Here is a 20678-nt window from a genome sequence, read left to right as displayed (position 1 = left end):
ATTTCGGGACCCCAGAGAGAGGTTAACTATGTCCCTCTTCCCCACGTGAGCATATTAAGTGTATCTCCCTTTTCATTCTTGTTCGTTTGTATTCTTATTGTTTTGGGGTTTTCTGTTTGGTGGTGGTTTTTGTTTGTTTGTTTGTTTGTTTGTTTTGATTTTGTTTTTTTGTTTTGAGACAGAGCTTCACCGTGTAGCTCTGGCCGGCCCGGATCTCTCCAGACCATGCTTAAGATCCACCGGGCCACTGCCACCCCAGTGCTGGAATTAAAGGCGGTCGCCACGACTGCCACACCTGCTTTCCACTTTTATTTTGGCCTTTTCAGTGGTTTATTGGATGGATGGTCCTCTAAACTCGGTAACAGTCCAAATTACATCTGAGCCATCCCAAGCGGTGCCCCACCCCCCCACCCCAGCCCTCGATTCTCTTAGCCTTCCTTTCTGCATAACTAAAAAGCTGTTTCTGCTGGGCAGTGGGGGCGCACGCCTGTAATCCCAGCACTCTGGGAGGCAGAGGCAAGCGGATTTCTGAGTTCGAGGCCAGCCTGGTCTACAGAGTGAGTTCCAGAACAGCCAGGACTACACAGAGAACCCCTTCTCGAAAAAACCAAAAAAAAAAAAAAAAAAGCTGTTTCCCAGGTGTGACCTGCAGCCCGCCCATCATGGCCCACCTCCAAGGCCAATCCTAGCAGACCTCGGGCGGTGCTGCCCGGCTGTCAGTCTCCACTTCTCGTGCCCGAGGAGCGGATGCTTGTCGCAGCCGCCACAGAAGCAGCCAGCGCGTCCGGGTAGTTAATCCCCATTACCGCCTCGGAGCGTGGAGCCGACGGCGCCCGGAGGACGTTCTCCCCCAGACACGCGCTCGCACACACTCGGCGCTGGAACCAACCCGGGAATCCCAGCCTGTGGGCGCGTCCATTGCGGCCGGCGGGAGGGGGCGCCGGCTCACGGAACGCCTCTCTTAACGAATTCCTGCGGCGTCAGCCATCCCCCAGCCTCCACCCCGCCGACAGTCCACTCTCGCTCTCTCTAGTCCAGAGCGTCCATTCCCGGCCGGAGCCGTCCCCGTCTGACTGCGCCCGGGTCGTGCGCGTGGATTCCCCCAGCAGCCGCCGCGTGGTAGCGCCCGCCCCGCCGCCGCTCGCCGGTTGCTCCCCGGCGCTAGGCAGCTCGCCTCAGTGAGCCGCCGCCGCCGCCACCACCACTCACGGCACAGCTCGCCCACTCGGCGCCCAGGGACGAGGAGGAGGAAGGAGCACCCCGCAGCGCAGCGGTTCCCGCATCCCCACCGCCGCCAGCCCCGCTCGGCCCGGCTCGTCAGCGCGGCGGCGCCCGGCATGTATCAGAGCCCGCGGCGGCTCTGCTCGGCCCTGCTGCTCAGGGACGCCCCCGGCCTGCGCCGCACACTCGTGCCCGGCCCGCGCCGAACGCTCGCCCCGCCGGTGCTCGGATCCCGGCCCGCGTCCCCGCAACTGCAGGCGGCGGCCTCGGGTGCCGCGAGGTCGCGTCCCCGAATAGGTGAGCGGGAGCGCGGAATGAATGGGCGCCGCGGCGGGAGGGAGCGGACGCCGCTCGGGGGGCCTGGCTTTCCGCCGTCGTGTCCGATCTACCCGAAGCCCCGGTGGCCACAGGGACCCCGGTAGCTGACGTTGTTTCGTTTTACCCCCCCAGGTTCAGGGCGGTTACGCTATGGTTGCAGAATGCTTGTGAACATCCTTATGAGGAGGAAAATTATCTGAAAATGACATGATCTTGGATTTGCAGGGCCTATAGCCCCTGAATCTTCTCAAAGCCTTGTTGGTTCTCAAAGCACGTGTTAACTCTTTGTACTTATTTATTTATTAATGGGTTTTTTTGGGGGGGTGTCTTCCACTTCGTCTTAAATCTGAGTCAAGCTGGTAAATCAGCCTGTCATCAAGAGTCAGTTCCATACATCATCTTGTGGTTTTTTTTTTTTAAGTGCCCCCTTTCTGTCTAAAAGCAGATTGCGACGGTCACAAACTACATACAGATCAAGTATGGCTTTTAAATGAGCAGTTTCTCCCTCAAATGTAGCAATTACTTCATGTAGGCTCCCCTTCAAAACCAGCAATTATTCCATAATACTTTTCTAGAAAGTGTAATTTGGTTGTTACCTCAAATTAGGTTCTTGCCGTCTGACATACGGATGCTGGAACTAGAGTACATTTAGATAGAGTATTGGGTTGATTTAGGGACAGAGTGCACATTAGAAAGTGTAAGTTCCCTGTTGCTTTATTGTTGGTTTTTTCAAGACATGGCCGTCTGCTCTCCTAGACCTTAACCATGTAGACCAGGCTGGGTTCGAATTTATATAGAGATCCACCCACCTCAGCCTCAAGAATGCTGGGATTGAAGGCTTTTGTGGCGCCAAGCAGTGTGAGGCTTTTTTAAACAAGTTATCTGAGGCTGAAGCCAAAACCTTAAACCATACACAGTCCATTAATGGCAGATATTTAGATTGGGTTTTTTGTTTGTTTGTTTGATTGGTTGGTTGGTTTTAGTTAGCCAATTAAAATGGGTGTGGTGGCATGCACCTGTAATCCTAGCATTGGGAGGCTAAGGCTGGAGGATCAACATATGGAGTGCCCCCAACCCCAATACTGGAGAGTCCGTTTTGGATATACTTTTTTGCTGGACGGTGTTGGCACTTTATTCCAGCACTCTGAAGGTAGAGACAGGCAGATCTCTGAGTTTGAGGCCAACGTGGTCTACAGAGTGAGTTCTAGGACAGCAAGGGCTACACAGAGAAACCCTGTCTCAAAAAAGTAGGAAGGAAGGAAGGACTTTTGAAAATCCAGGGCCCTGCCGCCACCTCTGGGTCTATAGACCTTTGGTGGGTTGTGAAATAACTGTCGGGATGGATAGCATCCCAATGGCACAATAGCTGGGGGTCCTGCCTTCCTGCTGCTTGTCTTTAGGAGGAACATCGTTAGGTTTAAAGGTGGAAAGGTTGGCTGGTGCCAGCTCATTTTAAATACCCCTCCAACTCCTTCAGAATCTGGGTTTGTCATTAGGCACATCTGTGAGCACACAGCTCTGGTAATGGAGTCAGAGTGTTTGCAGTGTGAGGCTTCTGACTGATGTCTAATGCATGTCTTTAAAAGTTATTTGAGGCCAGAGTGCTGGAATAAAGTGCCACCACTGTCCGGCAAAAAAGTACATCCAAAACAGACCTCTAGTGTTGGGGTTTGAGTCACTCCAAATGTTGATCCTCCAGCCTTAGCCTCCCAATGCTGGGATTACAGGTGCATGAAGTTATGGGTAAAAACCCATAAATGGAAGGACATAGGATAGGTCAGGGAAGTGGCAGGCCGTGGGCTTTAACATGCAGCAGGCCCTATGAAGGTGAGGCATTTGTTGAGGAAACCACGAAAAGGGAAGGAGGAGCTCTAAGGCACTGAGGGAGAACGGGGAAGGTGCGGTTTGTAGAATGGGCATGGGCGTCATTCTCCAAAGTATCTTAGAAACATCTGATTTCTGTTCACGAACTCAGATTATTGAATTTGGTAACTCAAGATTGAATACTCAGATTCCACATTATGAAAAAGAAATAACAAGTCCTCAAATCCCTTTTGTTTTTGTTTTTTTCCTTCTTTTTAAATAGAGTTGTTTGTTTGTTTGTTTTTTAATATTTGTGTGTGCTTCTCATGCCTTGGTGTGGGAGTACCTGAGGGGGCCAGAAGAGGGCATCAGACCCTGGGGATGTTGTCAGGAGTGCCCAGGTGATGGGAGGGCCCCACCCTCCCCTTTCTTAGGATTAAGCCCAGCTCCTTGCTCATGTTAATTAAGCAGGTGATTGTTGAGAGATTTTTTGGTTTTGTTTTTTTTTTTTTTTCCTTCCTTTCTTTTTTGAGGAAAGAGTCTCATATTGACCAGCCTGGTCTTAAACATTCCTGTGGCTATAGATAACCTCAAACTCATGGATTCTTCTGCCTTTCCTACAAAATACAAGGATTACTTGACCAAGCAAGCAGATTGTCCCTCCCCCCCCCCCAAAAAACAAGCCCCAAACTTGTTAAAAGGCCCCCGGGGAGCTGAAAGCTGTCAACCTCTTGTGAGGTTGTGAGTGCCAACACACTCACAATCTAACCTGCGAGTTGCAGTTAAGTACTTAGAGGAAGAGCAACCTCAGTTATTACCTACTACAGGGGCTTAAAAGGGAGCCTTGGAAGCCCATCTCAGCGTTTTGCTTTTCTTTCTAAAGCAAAGAGAGCAGCCCCACAGTAAGGCAACAGTTGCCACAGTTACGGTGCCACAGGGATGCAGAGTCGTCTGTGGGCTGGGAAATGCTGTTCTCCAGATCCTCCTCCTCCTCCTCAGTTAATGAAGAGTTGGCTGCATCGCTGCTCTCCACCACTGGAACACGGTGCTTTCTTCTTGGAACAATTTTAAAGGCAAATACCAGCTCAGTAGAAAAGACATCTTTATTTAGTAGGCCCCTTGACTGTGTGAGTAAGCTGTTTATGAGAAAGAAGAAATGGGAAAACCTGTAATTATCAAGCTTCTCCAGAATAAATGTGTTTCCTTATGGAGAAGGCTGCTATCGTCTTCCTGTAGGATTCAGCGGTAACAGTTAAAATGCAGAGGGGGACTGGGAATGGTGGTTAGGCTAATAACCAGGGCCCCAGAATCGAAATCAATGGATGGACATCTGCGAATCTTTTGACCTTGCTCGCTTTGCTTTGTCTTAATGCCAGATGGCATCTAGAAGAGCGTAACACATCAGCTGACAGCACTGTATCCACGAACTTTGTTGGACAGTATACTCAACCTAGAATGTTCCATATGCTAATTACAGCAGGAATTGAAAAGAACAATCCAGATTGGTTTGGCCAGATTGGTTGGGGGAAAACTTTTGAAGGAGTAGGAGAGACTGGGCACACTCCACACAAAGGGGGTAGCAGTGGGGCAGGGAGAACAGTACCAGAAAAAAACCCAATTTCTCAGTGTCATGCAAATCTACAGATTTGATTTCCTCAAGAGAAACCTGGTAATGACAAGCAAGAGCCTCTTGTATTCCTGCGGGGGTGGGGGGGGTAGGGGGTGGGGGATATTATATAAGCTTGAGCCTGCCTTTCCAAAGGTGCCCCCCTTTTTAACCTTTTTTTAACCTCCTAATTTTGTGTTTATGGGTATTGTGCTTGCATATATATGTCTGTTCGCCCCACATATGCCTAGTACCTGAAGAGGTCAGACGACAGTGGCAGGTTCCCCGGAACTGGAGTTCCTGGGTGGTTGTAGGGAGAAGAGCAGCAAGAACTCCTAGCTGCCGAGCCAGCTGTGCCTAGAACCGATGAGGAGCCATGGAGAAGATTCTGCAAGAACGGGCTCTCCTTGAAGGAGAAGGAGGTAGCGTCCTGGTGTCTTGGAAAGAGGAGGAAGGGAGATTGACAGCCGCGTGTTGGGAGTTACTCTTGACCTATCAGAAGTGGCATGGCCTCAGTGGTTATCACACGTCAGGAAATACTTAGAACCTAGGAGTGATGCCCCTTGCTGAAACCATCTGGTCAGCTAAGATGTCCTGTTATCTTTGGTTTGTGCTGTGCTGAGGATGGGCCTGGGAACCTCCCTCACACGTGCCAGACAAGTCCTGAGACACATCCCTAGCCCTTATATTTGTTGTGTGTTCCATGGTGTAGAAAGAAGAAAACTCCACGGCCTCAAGAAAGGCATGAAACACTTAGGAGTATTCCGGGATGAGCTCAGGGGTCAGATGTAGGCAAGAGAAAGAAAGTGTGTGTTCCGGAGAAAGAAAGATAAAGGAACAGATGTCTCAAACTTCTTCTCTTTCCACTATCAGAAACAGTCAGGGGCCCGCTCTGCTTTTCTGAACCTCCAATAGGTTGAGCCTGAACATTTGGTATTCCGGCATGCCTGGACAGATGCTCTAAGAGACAAACTTCACTTGGGCTTGAGAAGCCTGCCCTAATTTTTTTTTATTGATGCATTTCTTACACCTTCAAAAATTAGAGATGGGTATTAGACCGTAAGGTTTGTGCAAAAAGGGCAATTTTGTTTTTGTTTTTTTGAGACAGGGTTTCTCTGTATAGCCCTGGCCCTGGCTGTCCTGGAACTCACTCTGTAGACCAGGCTTGCCTCGAACTCAGAAATCCACCTGCCTCTGCCTCCCAAGTGCTGGGATTAGAGGCATGTGCCACCACTGCCCAGCCAAAAAAAGGGTAATTTTAAATACTTTCACTGCATCTTAAGAATAAGAAGTCCGTGAAAGGAGGATCAGAGTGTTAATTTTTTCTACACAGCAAGTTTGAGGCCAACCTGGGAGGCAGAAGATCCTCCCTCAAAAAGTAAATAATATGATAAAATCAGGGAATGTAACTTAGTGGTAGAACTCTGCACTCAGTCCCCAGTACCAGCAAGAAGTACTGTGATCACGTGTCTAGGAAGTCCATCGGCCCCGGAGTACTGTTCTCTCAGGCTTCTCTCTCCCTTCTTATCTCCCTTCCTACACCTAAGTCCTCGCATCCTTGTGCCTCTTGTGCCTCTTGTGCATGCTTGGTGGACACTGGCACTGAGCTACACTCCCGACTAGAGCATGGCTCTAGTTTGGAAGGGGATTTGGAAAGTGGCAGTTAGGCCTCTCTGTAGAGTGAGGAAGCCAGTGGAGACCACTTTCCTTGCCAAAGAAAGGAAGGCTGCCCTCTGTGCTCTTTCCCTGCTCAGAAATACCCTTGAAAAGTGAGCAAGATAGAGCAAGCTTGTAATACGAGCCCCACCCTCCCGAGAGGCTGACGCCAGAGGATTTCAGGTTTGAAGCCTGGTCTGCACAGTGAGGGCCGGTCTCAGACCACTGCAAGGAGAGTCAAGGGGGGATCCAAGTAAGCACGCCCTGTTGTTCATAGGCTGCTCCCGACCTGGCCTGCTTCACTCTGAGGACCTGCCTCAAGACCTGAGTTCTGTAGCGCTTTCCTTCTAGAGCTGTCTCTGATTCTGTCCTGCAAGCAGGCTGAAGCTAGTGCAGCTGTTTCAAATATTGTTTTTACGGATTATTGGTTTTTTGCTTATGTGAATGCATCTGTACACACGTGTAGGTTCCTGGGGAGGTTATAAGAAGGTATTAGATCACAGGGAGCTGGAGTTATAGGGGGTATATAAGAAAGCCAATATGGGTGCCAAGAATTTTCCCTATTGATGGCATAACTTCTGGCTTTCGGATTAATTCTTTAAATTAAAAAAAATTTTTTTTTAGTTTTATTTATTTGTACCGAATGTTTTGCCTGTTTAGATGTATGTATGTGTAACACATGTGTGCCTGGTACCCTAAGAAGTCAAGTGTCTGATTTGTGGCACTGGAGTTACAGAGACCTGTGCAGAGTCATGGCCTGTGTGCTAGGATCTAAATAAACCCAGATGCTCTGTAAGAGCAGTAACCACTCTTAACCACAGAGACATCTCTCCAGCCCTGAGTTTTTCAGAATGTAGTGCTGTATTCTCAGAAGATCTTAGAAAGGAAAGAAAGTTCTGTTTTGCTAACTTGATCTAGAACCAACAGGCACAGTGACTTATTCTGGTATACCAGATAACCAGTTTCCATTTTTAAAAATAATTTACAGTTTTACTTTAGTTGTGTTTTATTGCTTGTGACAGGTCTTGCCAAATAGCCCAGTGGAGTTTACTGCGTAGCCTAAGCTGTCTTCAAACTCACTGGGTAGCAAAGATTGGACTTGAACCCTTGTCACCTGGCTTACCTCCCAGGTGATTACAGCTGTGTGCTACCACTCCCAGAAGGCTCTGGAAATTCTTGTATAAAAATTGTCTTTCCTTGTTTTTTTTAAGTGACAGAAAACTTGGTTGATTTCATCATATATGTGCAAACTGTGCAGGAGCGGTGGGTGAAAGCCGAAGAGGAGACAGATCAACTTACAGGTCTATCTTAAGGTCCCTTAAGACCAGCTGGGTCTCAACCAAGCAGCCCTGCCTGGCCTGGAACTTACTAGATAGACACGCTCAGCCTTGACTTCACAGACATCCACCTGTATCTGCCTTCCTGGTGCTGAGATTAAAGATATGAACCACCATTTCCAATAACAGTCTCATCTTAATAAAGGTTAAAACAGAGTTGGCAAACATTCTCTGAAGAGCCACCTAGTGAATGTTTAGGCCTCTTGGCCCATGTCTAACCCCCGCAGTTGTAGTGAGTGGGTATCCACAGGTGGTATGTAATATATATACTTTTCATGGACATTGAAATTTGAATTTTGTGGGTTTTTTTCAAATGTCCTGGAATATTACTGCTGATATTTTTCTCAACTACTCATCAATATAGAAGAAACTATAATGGTGTTTCATAGACTAGCAGCAGCACAATGCCAGGGGGCCAGTAGATTTGGACCATAGATATGGACCCCGTTCTAGAACTCTGTGTTGTCAGCCAAATACTCCTTTGAGACAGGTCATTTTTTAAAGCATCTTGGGTCTTATTAGTGCAGGGATGGGATGGCATCAGACTGCTGGTGCTGGGCTTTTTTCCACTTATCTCTTCAGAGCATTATTGTAGAATCCAACTTAGGGAAGCAGCTGGCCAGTGGATGAGCAGTTGCGTACCAAACATGTTAAAGTAAGTTTTGTTTGTTTGTTTTTGAGAGTGTATACTGGTGTGTGTAGAAGAATTTCTTTAGCCATATTTTCTAAGAAGGCTGTCATGACTGAAAATATGGCTCAGCCTTTTCTGGAACATGCTTTGGCTGCCTCGTCTGCTCTCTGACTTCCTGCCTGCTGTTCATGGATTATGACACTGTGTCTAGGTGTTTGTATTTTTAGACATGTTAGATTGAGAGTCATGACCTTCACTGGATATCTCTGGAAATGCCACTTGGGTCATGACACTGCTTTGTACACTCTGTGCTGTCCCAGTGTGTGTGCCCTAATGGCAGTGACGTCGGCAGATGGAGGAGGTGAAACTTGACCCCTGTCGGGTTCCTGGCACAAAGTCTGGGCTGCTTCGTGTGCCTGGCTTCTCCCTGCAGTGGTCAGCGCTGCTGAAGATGCTGACACTCAGCAGTCCAAGGTGCAGGTTACTTTCAGTCCAAGGTGCAGGTAACTTTCTTCAGGGCTCCAACTACAGTCTCCTAACATCAGCGTCCACACCTGGAATGCTGACTTACGGCATTGCTGGAACAGTAATGAGAACACCCAATCTGACATTGTAACAGCCTGTTCTCTAAACGCTAGAGAACTGCTACTCATTCAGATATGCTAGGGACATCTATTCAGTCTTACAGAGCTGTAAAGCGATTTAAGCATGGTGCTAGCACTCTGGGTCCTGTTCATACTATGCAAGCACTTCACTGGACTACGTAGCATTTAAACTTGTGAAACTATGTCCTCATGTGCAAAGTTAAACTGCAGGCAGCCTGCCAAAGACTATGTACTTTGCTGATAAAAATGTATTTATTTTTCCATTATGAGTAAATGTTCTACCACCATATGTCTCCAGCCCTATTAACATTTTCTAAAGCACTATACTGTGTGTACTGTCCCTGCCCTCATGCCAGCTGTCCCATGCCCAGGACATGGTGGTACATATTGCTAATCCCAGCACTTGGGATGTAAAAGGAAAATTGGTTCAAATATCCAAGGACAACCAAAGTTTTAAAAAAACACATCCCGTAAAGAAAAAAAAAGTGTATGTGCATAGACCTAGATGTGGGTGCTTGAATGAATATTTGATCCTTCACAGTATACTAAATATGCACTATAGTTAACATCCAGCTCCCTCGTGCCATTTTGTGTGAACTTTCACTTACTTGCCCTGAAGGTGGCCACATTTATTCAAGAACCCACTCTACTAAGCCAATGAGAGACTGAGCTAATCTTAACCTTTTGAGGTAGTTGAGTGCATGGCCAGCAGATGGCAGCATTGGGCTGCTAGTACTTGTCACGGTGTGTACTTCATTGTTCCAGGTTTCCCTAGGCCTAAGGTTGATCAGCTTACAAATCTCCCTAGGTGTGTGCCTAAGACATTCCTGGATTTTGCTCATTATTTTAGCTGGGTCGTGTTGTATAAACGCAAAGTGGGAAACACCCCACTGACCAGATGCTTGGATGTGAGTAGTTGCTGGATAACTAGAAGAGGGAGCATGGTGAGGAGCAATCTTCTGATTGCTGCTAGGACTGTTTGGGAACAAGGTAGCACCGGTTTGGGTCTCAGCTATTGAGATCGCCTCCAGTGATCTAATTAAAAATATAAAGCTGCCTATTTAAAGTCCCAGTCCCAGCCAGGAGTTGTGACAGCTCAGTCCAACACTTACCTAGCAAATATAAAAGTCTGGGTTCAGTCTCTAGCTCTGAAGAGAAAGGTCTAGGTAAAACTAAATATGGTCTTTTATTGTTTGATGGAGTATGGGGTGATGGATGGAGTATGGGGTGATGGAGACTGGGTCTAGCTGGGTGACCCCAGCTCGCTTGAACTTGAAGCACTCTTCACTCGAGCCCAGGGATACAAGCTTCATTAAATCCTTTTAGGAGGCTAAGGTGGTGCGTGGCGGTCACCTCAGCACTCTGGAGGCAGAAAGGCAGGGGGATCTCTGAGTTGAGGCCAGCCTGGTGTCTGTAGAGCTAGTTCCAGGACATCCAAGGCTACACAAAAGAAATCGTGTCAACAAAAACAAGATTCTCTGAATTTCTTTGAGACAGCCCAAGTTGGCAGGAATACAAAATGGGTGGCTGTTGGGCTTATGTTCTGGTGGAGGGCCATATCTGCCGAGGAACATTAATGAGATGACGCATCAAGACAAGCAGGTGAATCCCATCTACCTGCCGCCCTGCCACTTCCCACCCCCTAAAATGTATACTGGCTGGACACAAGCTAAAGTCACCAGAGAGGAAGTGCCTCCATGAGACCCAGCTGGAAGGCATTTCTCAATTAGTGATCAATGGGAGAGGACCCAGCCCAGGGTGGGTGGTGCCGCTCCTGGGTTCTGTAAGTAGGCAGGCTGAACAAGCCATGAAGCAGGTGGGTAAGCAGTCCCTGGCCTCCCGTGGCCTCTGCTCCAGGTTCAGGCCGTGCTCGAGTTTCCTATCATGACCTCCTGCAATGATAAGACTTCGATCTCGAAATGCAAGCTGAATAAACCTTTTCCTCCATTGCTTGCTCTTTAGTTTGCCTAAATAGGGCAAACTGTAGAGAAAAAAATTTAGGCAATGTTTAGATCTGAGTCATTTTTTATCTTTATAATAATCCTGAACTTATAAAAATGTGACATATGGCATATTAAAAAGTAGTTAGATGGTATTGTAAACTAGGTAACATAATGGGAGACAGCCATTAGAAAAAACGTAAATGTATTTGTAAAATTGGTTGCTAGCTAGTCAAGAAGGCAGGAGCAAGGGCAGGATTTCTTCAGGATTTGCATTTTGGTAGATCTCAGCCTTACTGGTAAACTAGAGTATTGTGAGGAGTTTCAGGTGCTCCCCGAAGCTAGTCCACACCCTTGGGTTATATCAGGAGAGCTAGGCTTAACACCCAGGTATATTTTTGAAGCTCCCCGTGATTGAACAGTGAGCCAGGCTGGGGAATCATGGGTCCGTGATGTCGTGATGTCAGCCGTGCTCAGAGCTAGGGAAACGCTGCTTGAAGGTGTCTGTGCTTGGGTGTTTACTCTGCCAGCGATGGCCCTGTTGGGCTCCTCACAGTTAGGCTGGTTCTTACTGTGCTACGGGATGACTAAAAAGAAACCTGGCATTTTCCTTTTCACGGTAAGCCACTTAAGAGCCAGGTGAAATGTAAAACTTCTCTGTTGTTCACTTTTGAATATCCTATATAATTCCAGAACTACATAGCACATGGATGCTAAAAGTATTTATAGTCCAAAGGAGAAAATGGCAGGGTATGCTTTTCAATTGAAATAAAAGCACAGCCTTCTGTCTGCCTGTCAGCCCTTCAGGAGCCTTGAGTTGCAGCTCAGTGGTGGGCTCCGGCTTAGCATGACCAGGCCCTGTGTTCTGTAAACACAGTAGTCTGTATTTCATAGCAGCCTGTGACATACTTAACCTGTACGCAGATGATAATTCTGAGATACTCTTATTAATCTTGGAGTTTTCATTTCTCTTGAATTGAAGGTAAAATTACTGTGCTAGCCCAGTTCTCACTTTTTAGAATAAAGGCCCCAGTCATTTGATTGGGTCTTTTTGTTTTGGTTTGGTTTGTTGATTTATTTATTCTACAGGTATGGGTATTTTGCCTATATGTTGTCTGTGCACCATATGCATACCTGGTGCCCATGGACGTCAACAGGGAGTGCCGGATACCCTGGTACTGCAGTTATGGTTAGAACACAAGGAGTCTGGGAACTGGAGCCAGGTCTTTTCCAAGAGCAACAAGTAATCCTAACTGACAATCATCTCTAACATTCCATACTGCACACCCCAGAATGGCTGGATTTTGAGAATAGCATTAAATACCAATATATGGTATCTCAGTTCTATACGCTGTGTGCCTTAGATCTCAGGAATGTATGTCTGTGAACGTGAGCCCCCCCCCCCCACACACACACACGCCCTGTATTACATCCATGATTGTATGTCACATGAAGGTATGCATGAATCCCCGCTGCTGCTACATACTCATTTTGATATATATATATATATATCAAATATTTTAACCATTTTCTTGGTTTCTTTTCTTTCTAGTGTTCTGATAAGAAAACATGACCAAAGCAACTTATAAAAGAAAGTGTTTAACTGGGTCTACAGTTTCAGAGGACTAGACCTCATGCTGGTGGAGCGAAGGGATGGTGGCAAAACAGCTGAGAACTTACCGCCCAGACCTCAAACAAGAGGCAGATAGGGCATGCTGGGAATGGACGGGGTGGGTTGGTCGGAGCCTCACCCCAGTGGCACAACCTTTCTAATAAGGCCGAACATCCCAATCCTCGTCCTTCCTGATTCCACCAACTGGGGACCACGTATTCAAGCCTGGGAGGCTTGGGGTGCCATTCTCATTCAAGCCCCGGCCCGTGTGCCCCCCATTCTCTGACTGCACAGACTGTTCTGGGAGCTCCCTGTCCTGCCCTAGTAGCCACTGCTCCTGCACTCCAGTTTCCTGTCCTGTGGTTCCTCCGGGGAGCCTCACTGTCAACTGTAGGACCTGGCAATATAGTAAGCCTATTAAATTAACATCTATAAGACTAATTATTTAATTAGTCTTGCTTCTCTGTGCAAGAATGTCTACCACTGTCCTTACCTGGACTTCTGTAGCGTTCACGAATAACATTGTCTGCTCTTTGTCTTGGTTGGACATCAGAATAACTTTTTCATATTTCGTCACCATTTTCAGTGTCCTGGGAGGGGTGCATGTTTTATAAGCTTCCTCGGGCTGCCGTGCCAGAAGCCAGAGAGAGCTCTCCTCACTATTTACCCACACCGCACTCACAAGCACAGCGGCTCAAAACATTTCAGAACCAAAACGCTCAGACTAGTTGTACATTTTTTCTCCTTTTTAGGCAAAATTTTCTCAAAATAACTTCTTTTATTCCCTCCTTCCCTCATACTGACACCAAAAATAAGAAATTTCTGTTGTCACTACACTTTGCTGCATTGCTAATTGCAGATCTCTCTCCCATCATCTGGCTTCAGATGTCAGCAGTGCAGGTCCTCGGATCCGCGTGAAGTGTCTTTACAGATTGTTTCCCATCTTTCTCCCTTGGGCTTCCCTTTGGGGATTTTTAGCTTTCACAAGATGGACCTCACCTCATCCATCTCAATCCACTGGAGTACCAGGCCTTGCGCATCCCATGCAGACCTGTCTCTTGAGCTACCTGATTGACAGTCATACTGTCTCCTCAAGGGCCCCTCCCTCCCACGTGCCCAGGCCCGCTCTGCACTGCCGTAGCCAAGTTAGCCTTAAAGTCACTTTGTATCCAGACAAACCTAGAACTCTGGATCCTGCTGCCTCAAATTCCCAAGTACCTGGGATCGAATACGTGTACCACATGGGGGTGTGTGTGTCTGTGAGTGTGTGTGTGCCCCTCTTTAAAGTTTTTTTGTTGTTGTTGTTTATTTTTGAGATAGGATCTCACAACATAGCTCTGGCTGGCCTGGAACTAACAAGAGATCTGCCTGCCTCTCCCCTGAACAATGGGGTTAAAAGTTTTGAGTTCAACCATGCCAGCCTTTTTAAAGACTTTTCTGATTATTTTTGGCACTTTGAGGCTGGGTCTCAGGTAACTCAGCCACAAACTCACCTTGTATGCTAGTAGTGATAAGGCTTTCAGGAGAAATGCCGAGAAACTAACTGCTGACCGAGGGACGGTTAGGAGTCGTTTTTTTAAACATTTATTTATTTGTATGTGTTTTCTGTGTATGTGTGCATGCATGGGAGCCAGAATACAGTTTTGGGGCATCAGTCCTCTTGTCGTGCGGATGCCGAGAATCAGCCTCAGGTTGTCAAACTAGATCTGAGCAGGGCTTTTCCCCCTGGGCCACCCCGGGGGCCAGTGCTTTTAAGATGGCCGCTCTTCACTCTGCCCTCTTGGCATTGTGCTTAATCTTGATGTATTCCCTGTTGAGCGGTGTAACTTTTGTATAAAAAATTCTTTCTTTAGGCTTAAATATCTAGGTGAGGAGGCCCAGTTTGAGGATACCTGACTATCCCAGTTGATCTTGATACTCAGGGTCATTTGTGACCTGCCAGGGTCACTATTGGAACCAACTGCTTGTTATCAGCCAGCCCGATTTCTATAAAAGATACCTTGGTCTTTGTCTCTCGAGAGACAGTAGGTTGGGACCGTAGTGTGGAGGGACGGTTAGTGAAGACCATCCCAGCTCCCAGGCACCCACATAGAATCAAGCATGGCTACCTTTATCCATCACACTAGCCTTGGGAGAACAGCGATGGGGTGCCCAGAGCCCCCAGTCAGTGAGCCCCAGGCTCAGTGGAAGCCAGCCTGTCTTTAGAGACCAAGGTAGGAGGAGATGAAGCGGATGGCGGCTAACGGCCTCGTGTGCGGGCTTGCACACCTGCCTGTTTGTTCTCTTGGACGTCGGCTTTATTTTGGTTTACAGTTCCAGGGGGGTGCAGGACAGCGAGACAGGGAGAGCTTAGCACTGTAGAAGGACGTGTGGGCAGCAGGAGCCGGAAGCGGCCTGATCGGTTTCATCCACCACACAGGAAACAATGCACAGTGGGCCCGTGGGGCTGGTCTTTAAGCCAAAGCCCACCTTCCCAAACATTGCCACCAGCTGGGGACCAAGTGTCAAATGCATGAGCTTCGGAGGGACATTTCCCATTCAGACACACACACACACACACACTCACACTCACACACACACACACACCACTCACAGAGGGTAATTCTAAGCACTGGACCCGCTCACTGCTGCTTGGGCACTGGGGCTTCCTGGGCCTGTCCTCCATCTTTAGCTTTCTAGGAAATGTGGCCTGTATGGAAAAGAAAGATCTTAAATGGAAGCCAACTGAGCAGAACTCAGGCGCTTCCGCCTCTACTCCCAGACCATGCCCTGTACTTTTTCGTTTTTAGAAAAAAATGACTTATCTATCTGCATGTACAGCTTCATGCCGAAAGAGGGCATTAGATCTTACAGACTGGTGTGAGCCACCATGTGGTTGCTGGGAATTGAACTCAGGACCTTCAGAGAGGAGTCAGTGCTCTTAACCGCCGAGCCATCTCTCCAGCCTCACCCTGTACTTTTTTGGTTTTTCCAGACAGGGTTTCTCTGTGTATCCCTGGCTGTCCTGGAACTCACTCTGTAGACCAGGCTGGCCTCCCTCAGAAATCTGCCTGCCTCTGCCTCCTAAGTGCTGGGATTACAGGCGTGCGCCACCACCACCCAGCAACCCTGTACTTTTTAATGAGAATATGTTCGATGCTGATGACTGGATTCTCTGAGAAACCCCATCTGCTTGGACACTTAGCATCTGGAAAGGAGAAGGTGAAGGTTGAGTCCAGCACTCCCAGACGTCCTCCCGGACGACGCAGCTAGGACCACGGCTGTCCGCATCCAGCCCTTCTGAGCATTGCTTCTGTTTGTTGAGACAGGGTTTCTCCGTGTAGCCTTGATTATCTAGCCCAGGCTGGCCTAGAACTCATAGAGATCTGCCTGCCTTTTCCTCTGTGGGATTAAAGGTGTGCAGCATGCACCACCACCACCACCGCCTGGCACAAAAACCATTCTTAAAGATAAAAACTTGGGAGAAGAATGTATATTTTGTTGAAGTATGCTTGTATAACACTGGGCGGGTGTGCAAAGACAAAGAAGAGGTTGTTGAGGTTACCTCAACAAGCTTAGTTTTGCAAGAGATTAGTTAGCAGCAATACTTAAATTACCTGCCCTTGTGAGAAGCTGGAGGCCGGAAGTTCCGGTCCTCAGCACTGGAGATGGCTTCATGCCAGCGGGCAGTGTGGCCCTGACTCACACTGGGGTGGGACAGTGAAGCACTGACTGACAGCTGGCTGTGACTCTCCCCTGCAGTGACTTCCATGGGAAACGGTACCAGTCGCCTCTACAGTGCTCTCGCCAAGACAGTCAACAGCAGTGCAGCTGCCCAGCACCCGGAGTATTTGGTGTCAGCTGACCCCGACCATCTGGAGCCCATCGATCCTAAGGAACTTCTCGAAGAATGCAGGGCGGTTCTGCACACGCGGCCACCCCGGTACCAGAGGGATTTTGTGGCCCTGAGGACACACTGCTCCAGTAGCCACTCTCCCATCAGAGTCATGCAGTGGAACATCCTCGCCCAAGGTATGTACGCCTGGCGCTGCCGCACCTGCTGCTGCTACTGTGCCGGAGCAGTGACGTCTGCGGCAGCTTCCTCTGCTTCTGTGCAGTCCCAACCCCCACCCCCAAGTGGAGGGATGAATTATGGGTGGTGTCTGATCAATAACTCGGTGGGATAACCTTAGGCATTCTGTTGCCGGCAGCATTTACAGGCAGCAGACTGACTGGGTGGTGGGGACAGTGGGGCAGCAGTGAAAGTGGCTGTAGAGGGCCTTGGTGCCATGGTGCCAAGACGACTGCCAGACTTTGAGGCCAACTTGAGCTGTGGTGTGAGGCCTTGTCTCAAAACCAAACCAGAGAGAGATGCTGCTTGACCAGTTCCTAGCAGTTAAATATTTTTATTTGTGGCAGCTGGGTGGTGGTGGCATACACCTTTAGTCCCAGCACTCAGGAGGCAGAAGAGGGGAAATCTCAGTTCCTGAACAGTGAGGGCTATACAGAGAAACTGTCTCGGGGGAGGGGAGAATTTAAAAAACTTGTGGCATTAAAGGGCCCCTTTTATTTTATCTCCTGATTTAAAAACTAGGTTTATATCAACCAAAGAGTACACATGGAGGGACCCATGGCTCCAGCCACATGTATAGCAGAGGATGGCCTTTTCAGACATCAGTGAAAGGAGAGGCCATTGGTCCTGTGAAGGCTTGATTCCCCGGTGTAGGGAAATGCCGGTCAGGAAAGTTGGGAGGGGGAGTAGTAAGGAGGGGGGGTGATAGGGGATATTTGGAGGGGTAACAAGGAAAGAGGATAACATGTAAAATGTAAATAAAGCAAATATCAAATAAAAATGCTTATAAAAGAACTAGGTTTATCAACATTTTTGTCTAGTAGTTGAATTGTAAGCCGAGATATCTTTGCAGGTGAAGAGATAGCTCAGTGGTTAAGTACAGGACCTGCTTTCCAGAGGACCTGGGGGACGCACGGCCTGTGGCCTCCGCAGGCGCCTGCAGTCCTGTGCTTACTCCCTTACCCTAAAGCTGGACACAGACATAGGGGCTTTTTTCTTTGTTTTGTTTTGTTTTCTCTGAGACAGGGTTTCTCTGTATAGTCTCTGTGTAGTCCTGGCTGTCCTAGAGCTAGCTCTGTGGAACTCAGGGATCCCCTAGCCTCTGCCTCCGAGTGGTGGCACCACCCAAATCACCAGTCTTTCTTTTAAAAAAGCATTTTTATTTATTCTTTAACAATTTCATATATAAATATCATGTATGTTGGCTTGTATATACTCACATCTACCCTGACCAGCCGCCCTTTGATTCTATTCCCTGGAAAATGATTCTATTCATTCATTCATTCATTCATTCATTCATTCATTCATAAGGAGAAAAAGCTACTTATTTGTCCCATTCATTCTGAGTACTAAGTTTATATCTGTTCACCTGGCTTTCTTATAGTCAGTGAAAAACTAGTGTTTATTTAAATTGGCAAGTTTCTATATCTCCAGGACTGTGAAGAATGGTTTCTCTAAACCTAAAAGCCAAAGTCTTATATCCTAGACTACAGCTACATGAAATATGTTTTTGTATATAAAAACCCTGCTGCTTTCTTCAGCAGATGGTGTGAGGTTATTTCGTCTGGGCGTGTTAATGTAGCTTAGACAGACCTGCCCAGCATCCGAGGCAAATGTCAAACTTCCAGGCCTCTACCCACTAGACTTCTTTTTTCTTTCTTTTCTCTCCGTTTTCTCTTTCCCTTTTTAGTCAGGGGCTCAGTGTGTAGCCTTAGCTGGCTTGAAGCTCAATTACATATCCCACAGTGGCCTTGAACTCAGGGAGATCCACCTGTCTCAGCCTTCCCCGGGCTGATATTGGGGGCGTGCACCACCACACCCAACTCCCCCTTCCCTTTGAGGTCCTGGTCTGTGGAAGCTGACAGATGTTTGCTTTTCTTCTCAGCTCTGGGAGAAGGCAAAGACAACTTTGTACAATGCCCCGTCGAAGCGCTCAAATGGGAGGAGAGGAAATGCCTTATCCTGGAGGAAATCCTGGCGTACCAGCCAGACATACTGTGCCTCCAAGAGGTGGACCACTATTTCGACACCTTCCAACCACTCCTCAGGAGACTGGGCTACCAAGGCACATTTTTCCCCAAGCCCTGGTCACCATGTCTAGATGTGGAACACAACAACGGTCCAGATGGCTGTGCCTTGTTTTTTCTCCAAAGCCGATTCAAGCTCATCAACAGCACCAATATCAGGCTGACAGCCATGACCCTGAAAACCAACCAGGTGGCCATTGCACAGACCCTGGAGTGCAAGGAATCGGGGCGACAGTTCTGCATTGCTGTCACCCACTTAAAAGCACGCACTGGCTGGGAGCGGTTCCGATCAGCTCAGGGCTGTGACCTCCTCCAGAACCTGCAGAACATCACACAGGGAGCAAAGATCCCCCTGATAGTCTGCGGGGACTTCAACGCAGAGCCGACTGAGGAGGTCTACAAACACTTTGCTTCCTCCAGCCTCAATCTCAACAGCGCCTACAAGCTGCTGAGTCCCGATGGACAGTCAGAGCCTCCGTACACGACCTGGAAGATCCGGACCTCGGGGGAGTGCCGCCACACGCTGGACTACATCTGGTACTCCAGACACGCTCTGAGCGTCACGTCCGCTCTGGACCTGCTCACCGAGGAACAGATTGGGCCGAACCGGCTGCCGTCCTTTCATTACCCTTCAGACCACCTGTCTCTAGTGTGTGACTTCAGCTTTAACCAGGAGCCTGATGGGCTTTTTTAAACACCGTCATTTTAACCACAAAAGTCTTAACCAGGGATGTTTTGGGAGACTGAAATAGGATAGGAAATTGCCTGGAAAAGGACACCCAATTTCTGCCGCTACTCTCCATCATTTCCAGCATGCCCTTGAAAAAAGTTGACAAACCTTTCCAGTTAAAACCTGCATCGAGAAGGTGTTTGCACTCCATCCAAACTTGTTCTCATCTGTGTTCCGCCCGCTGCCGTCCAGGGCATTCGTAGCATAGGCTTTCTTGTGTTTTAGTTGAGGATATTATAGAAACCCAGTTTGTGAGCCCTTCAGAATTAAAGTAAGATGTAGGAAGTTTTCTAGACATCATTTCAAGTTATTTATTTGTGGGGATTTTTAAAGGTCAGTGGGAAATGCATGGTAATATTTATTTTTTTATATCTTCATGTAAGATTAAGGGATTATGTAGCACTGTGGACATTTTAGAACCATGCAGGTACAGTCTTAATTCCTTAAAACTTAAAAATGTTTTTATTTGCTGATGTAACAATGTACAGTAAGGAGCTGTTTAGCCTGGGCATTAGTGACTGTCTGTACACTCTTCACAAACAGTTCCTGTTTGCTATGCCTCTGACTTACCTGTTGTGTTTTAAAGAAATTCAGGAGCGTTCACTTCTTCAGTTCCCACTGTTTAGTCACTGTTAGGTATTTGTGCCTTTTCCGTTGTGATGACATTGGTAGACATGTGAAGATTACTCCAACCACTTCTTCTGGAATGTGCTTTATAAGTAGCTTTAGGAACCGTTCTGGAACAGTTGCTAAGAATATGAGTGAGGAATCTTATCAAGATGCCAGATGTGATCCCAGCATTCAACTGAGACAAAGCCCATGTCTCGGAGGCCAGCATGGGCTAGATATCAAGACCCTTTCTTGGAAAAATCCCAAAGACAGCCAGATGATTGGGTTCAAATTTTCTAGAAAAATATAAGAGTCAAAAAGATAACCTGGAGTTCTCTTTCAATTGTTGAAGCCTCTTTCAAACAAAATAATCTACCAGTGGTAGGATGGTAAATACTTACTGTATGAATTCTAAATGTTACTTAAGATTAATAAATGGACTTATAAAGAGTGCTTTTAATATCTTGTCTCTTTAGTCTAAAAGGAGTCTGGGAGTGTGTTTAGATCTTATAATATTATATGGTGTTATACA

At 47.6% G+C, this 20678-nt stretch overlaps 1 protein-coding gene across 1 annotated transcript; it reads left to right on the top strand.

Annotated features, from left to right (window-relative positions):
• The first annotated feature begins 921 nt into the window (after positions 1-921).
• Positions 922-20597, top strand: Noct (nocturnin). The gene is made up of 3 exons (XM_052180556.1): positions 922-1518; positions 16471-16740; positions 18666-20597. The coding sequence occupies exons 1-3, from the start codon at positions 1338-1340 to the stop codon at positions 19499-19501; spliced, it is 1287 nt and encodes a 428-aa protein (XP_052036516.1). The 5' UTR covers positions 922-1337; the 3' UTR covers positions 19502-20597.
• The last annotated feature ends 81 nt before the right edge of the window (positions 20598-20678 follow it).

The sequence above is a fragment of the Apodemus sylvaticus genome, chromosome 4, assembly GCF_947179515.1.
Source record: "Apodemus sylvaticus chromosome 4, mApoSyl1.1, whole genome shotgun sequence".
In the NCBI taxonomy this organism is placed as follows: Eukaryota; Metazoa; Chordata; class Mammalia; order Rodentia; family Muridae; genus Apodemus; species Apodemus sylvaticus.
The sequence above is the reverse complement of the archived record's forward strand: the minus strand, read 5'-3'. Positions and strand labels throughout refer to the sequence as shown.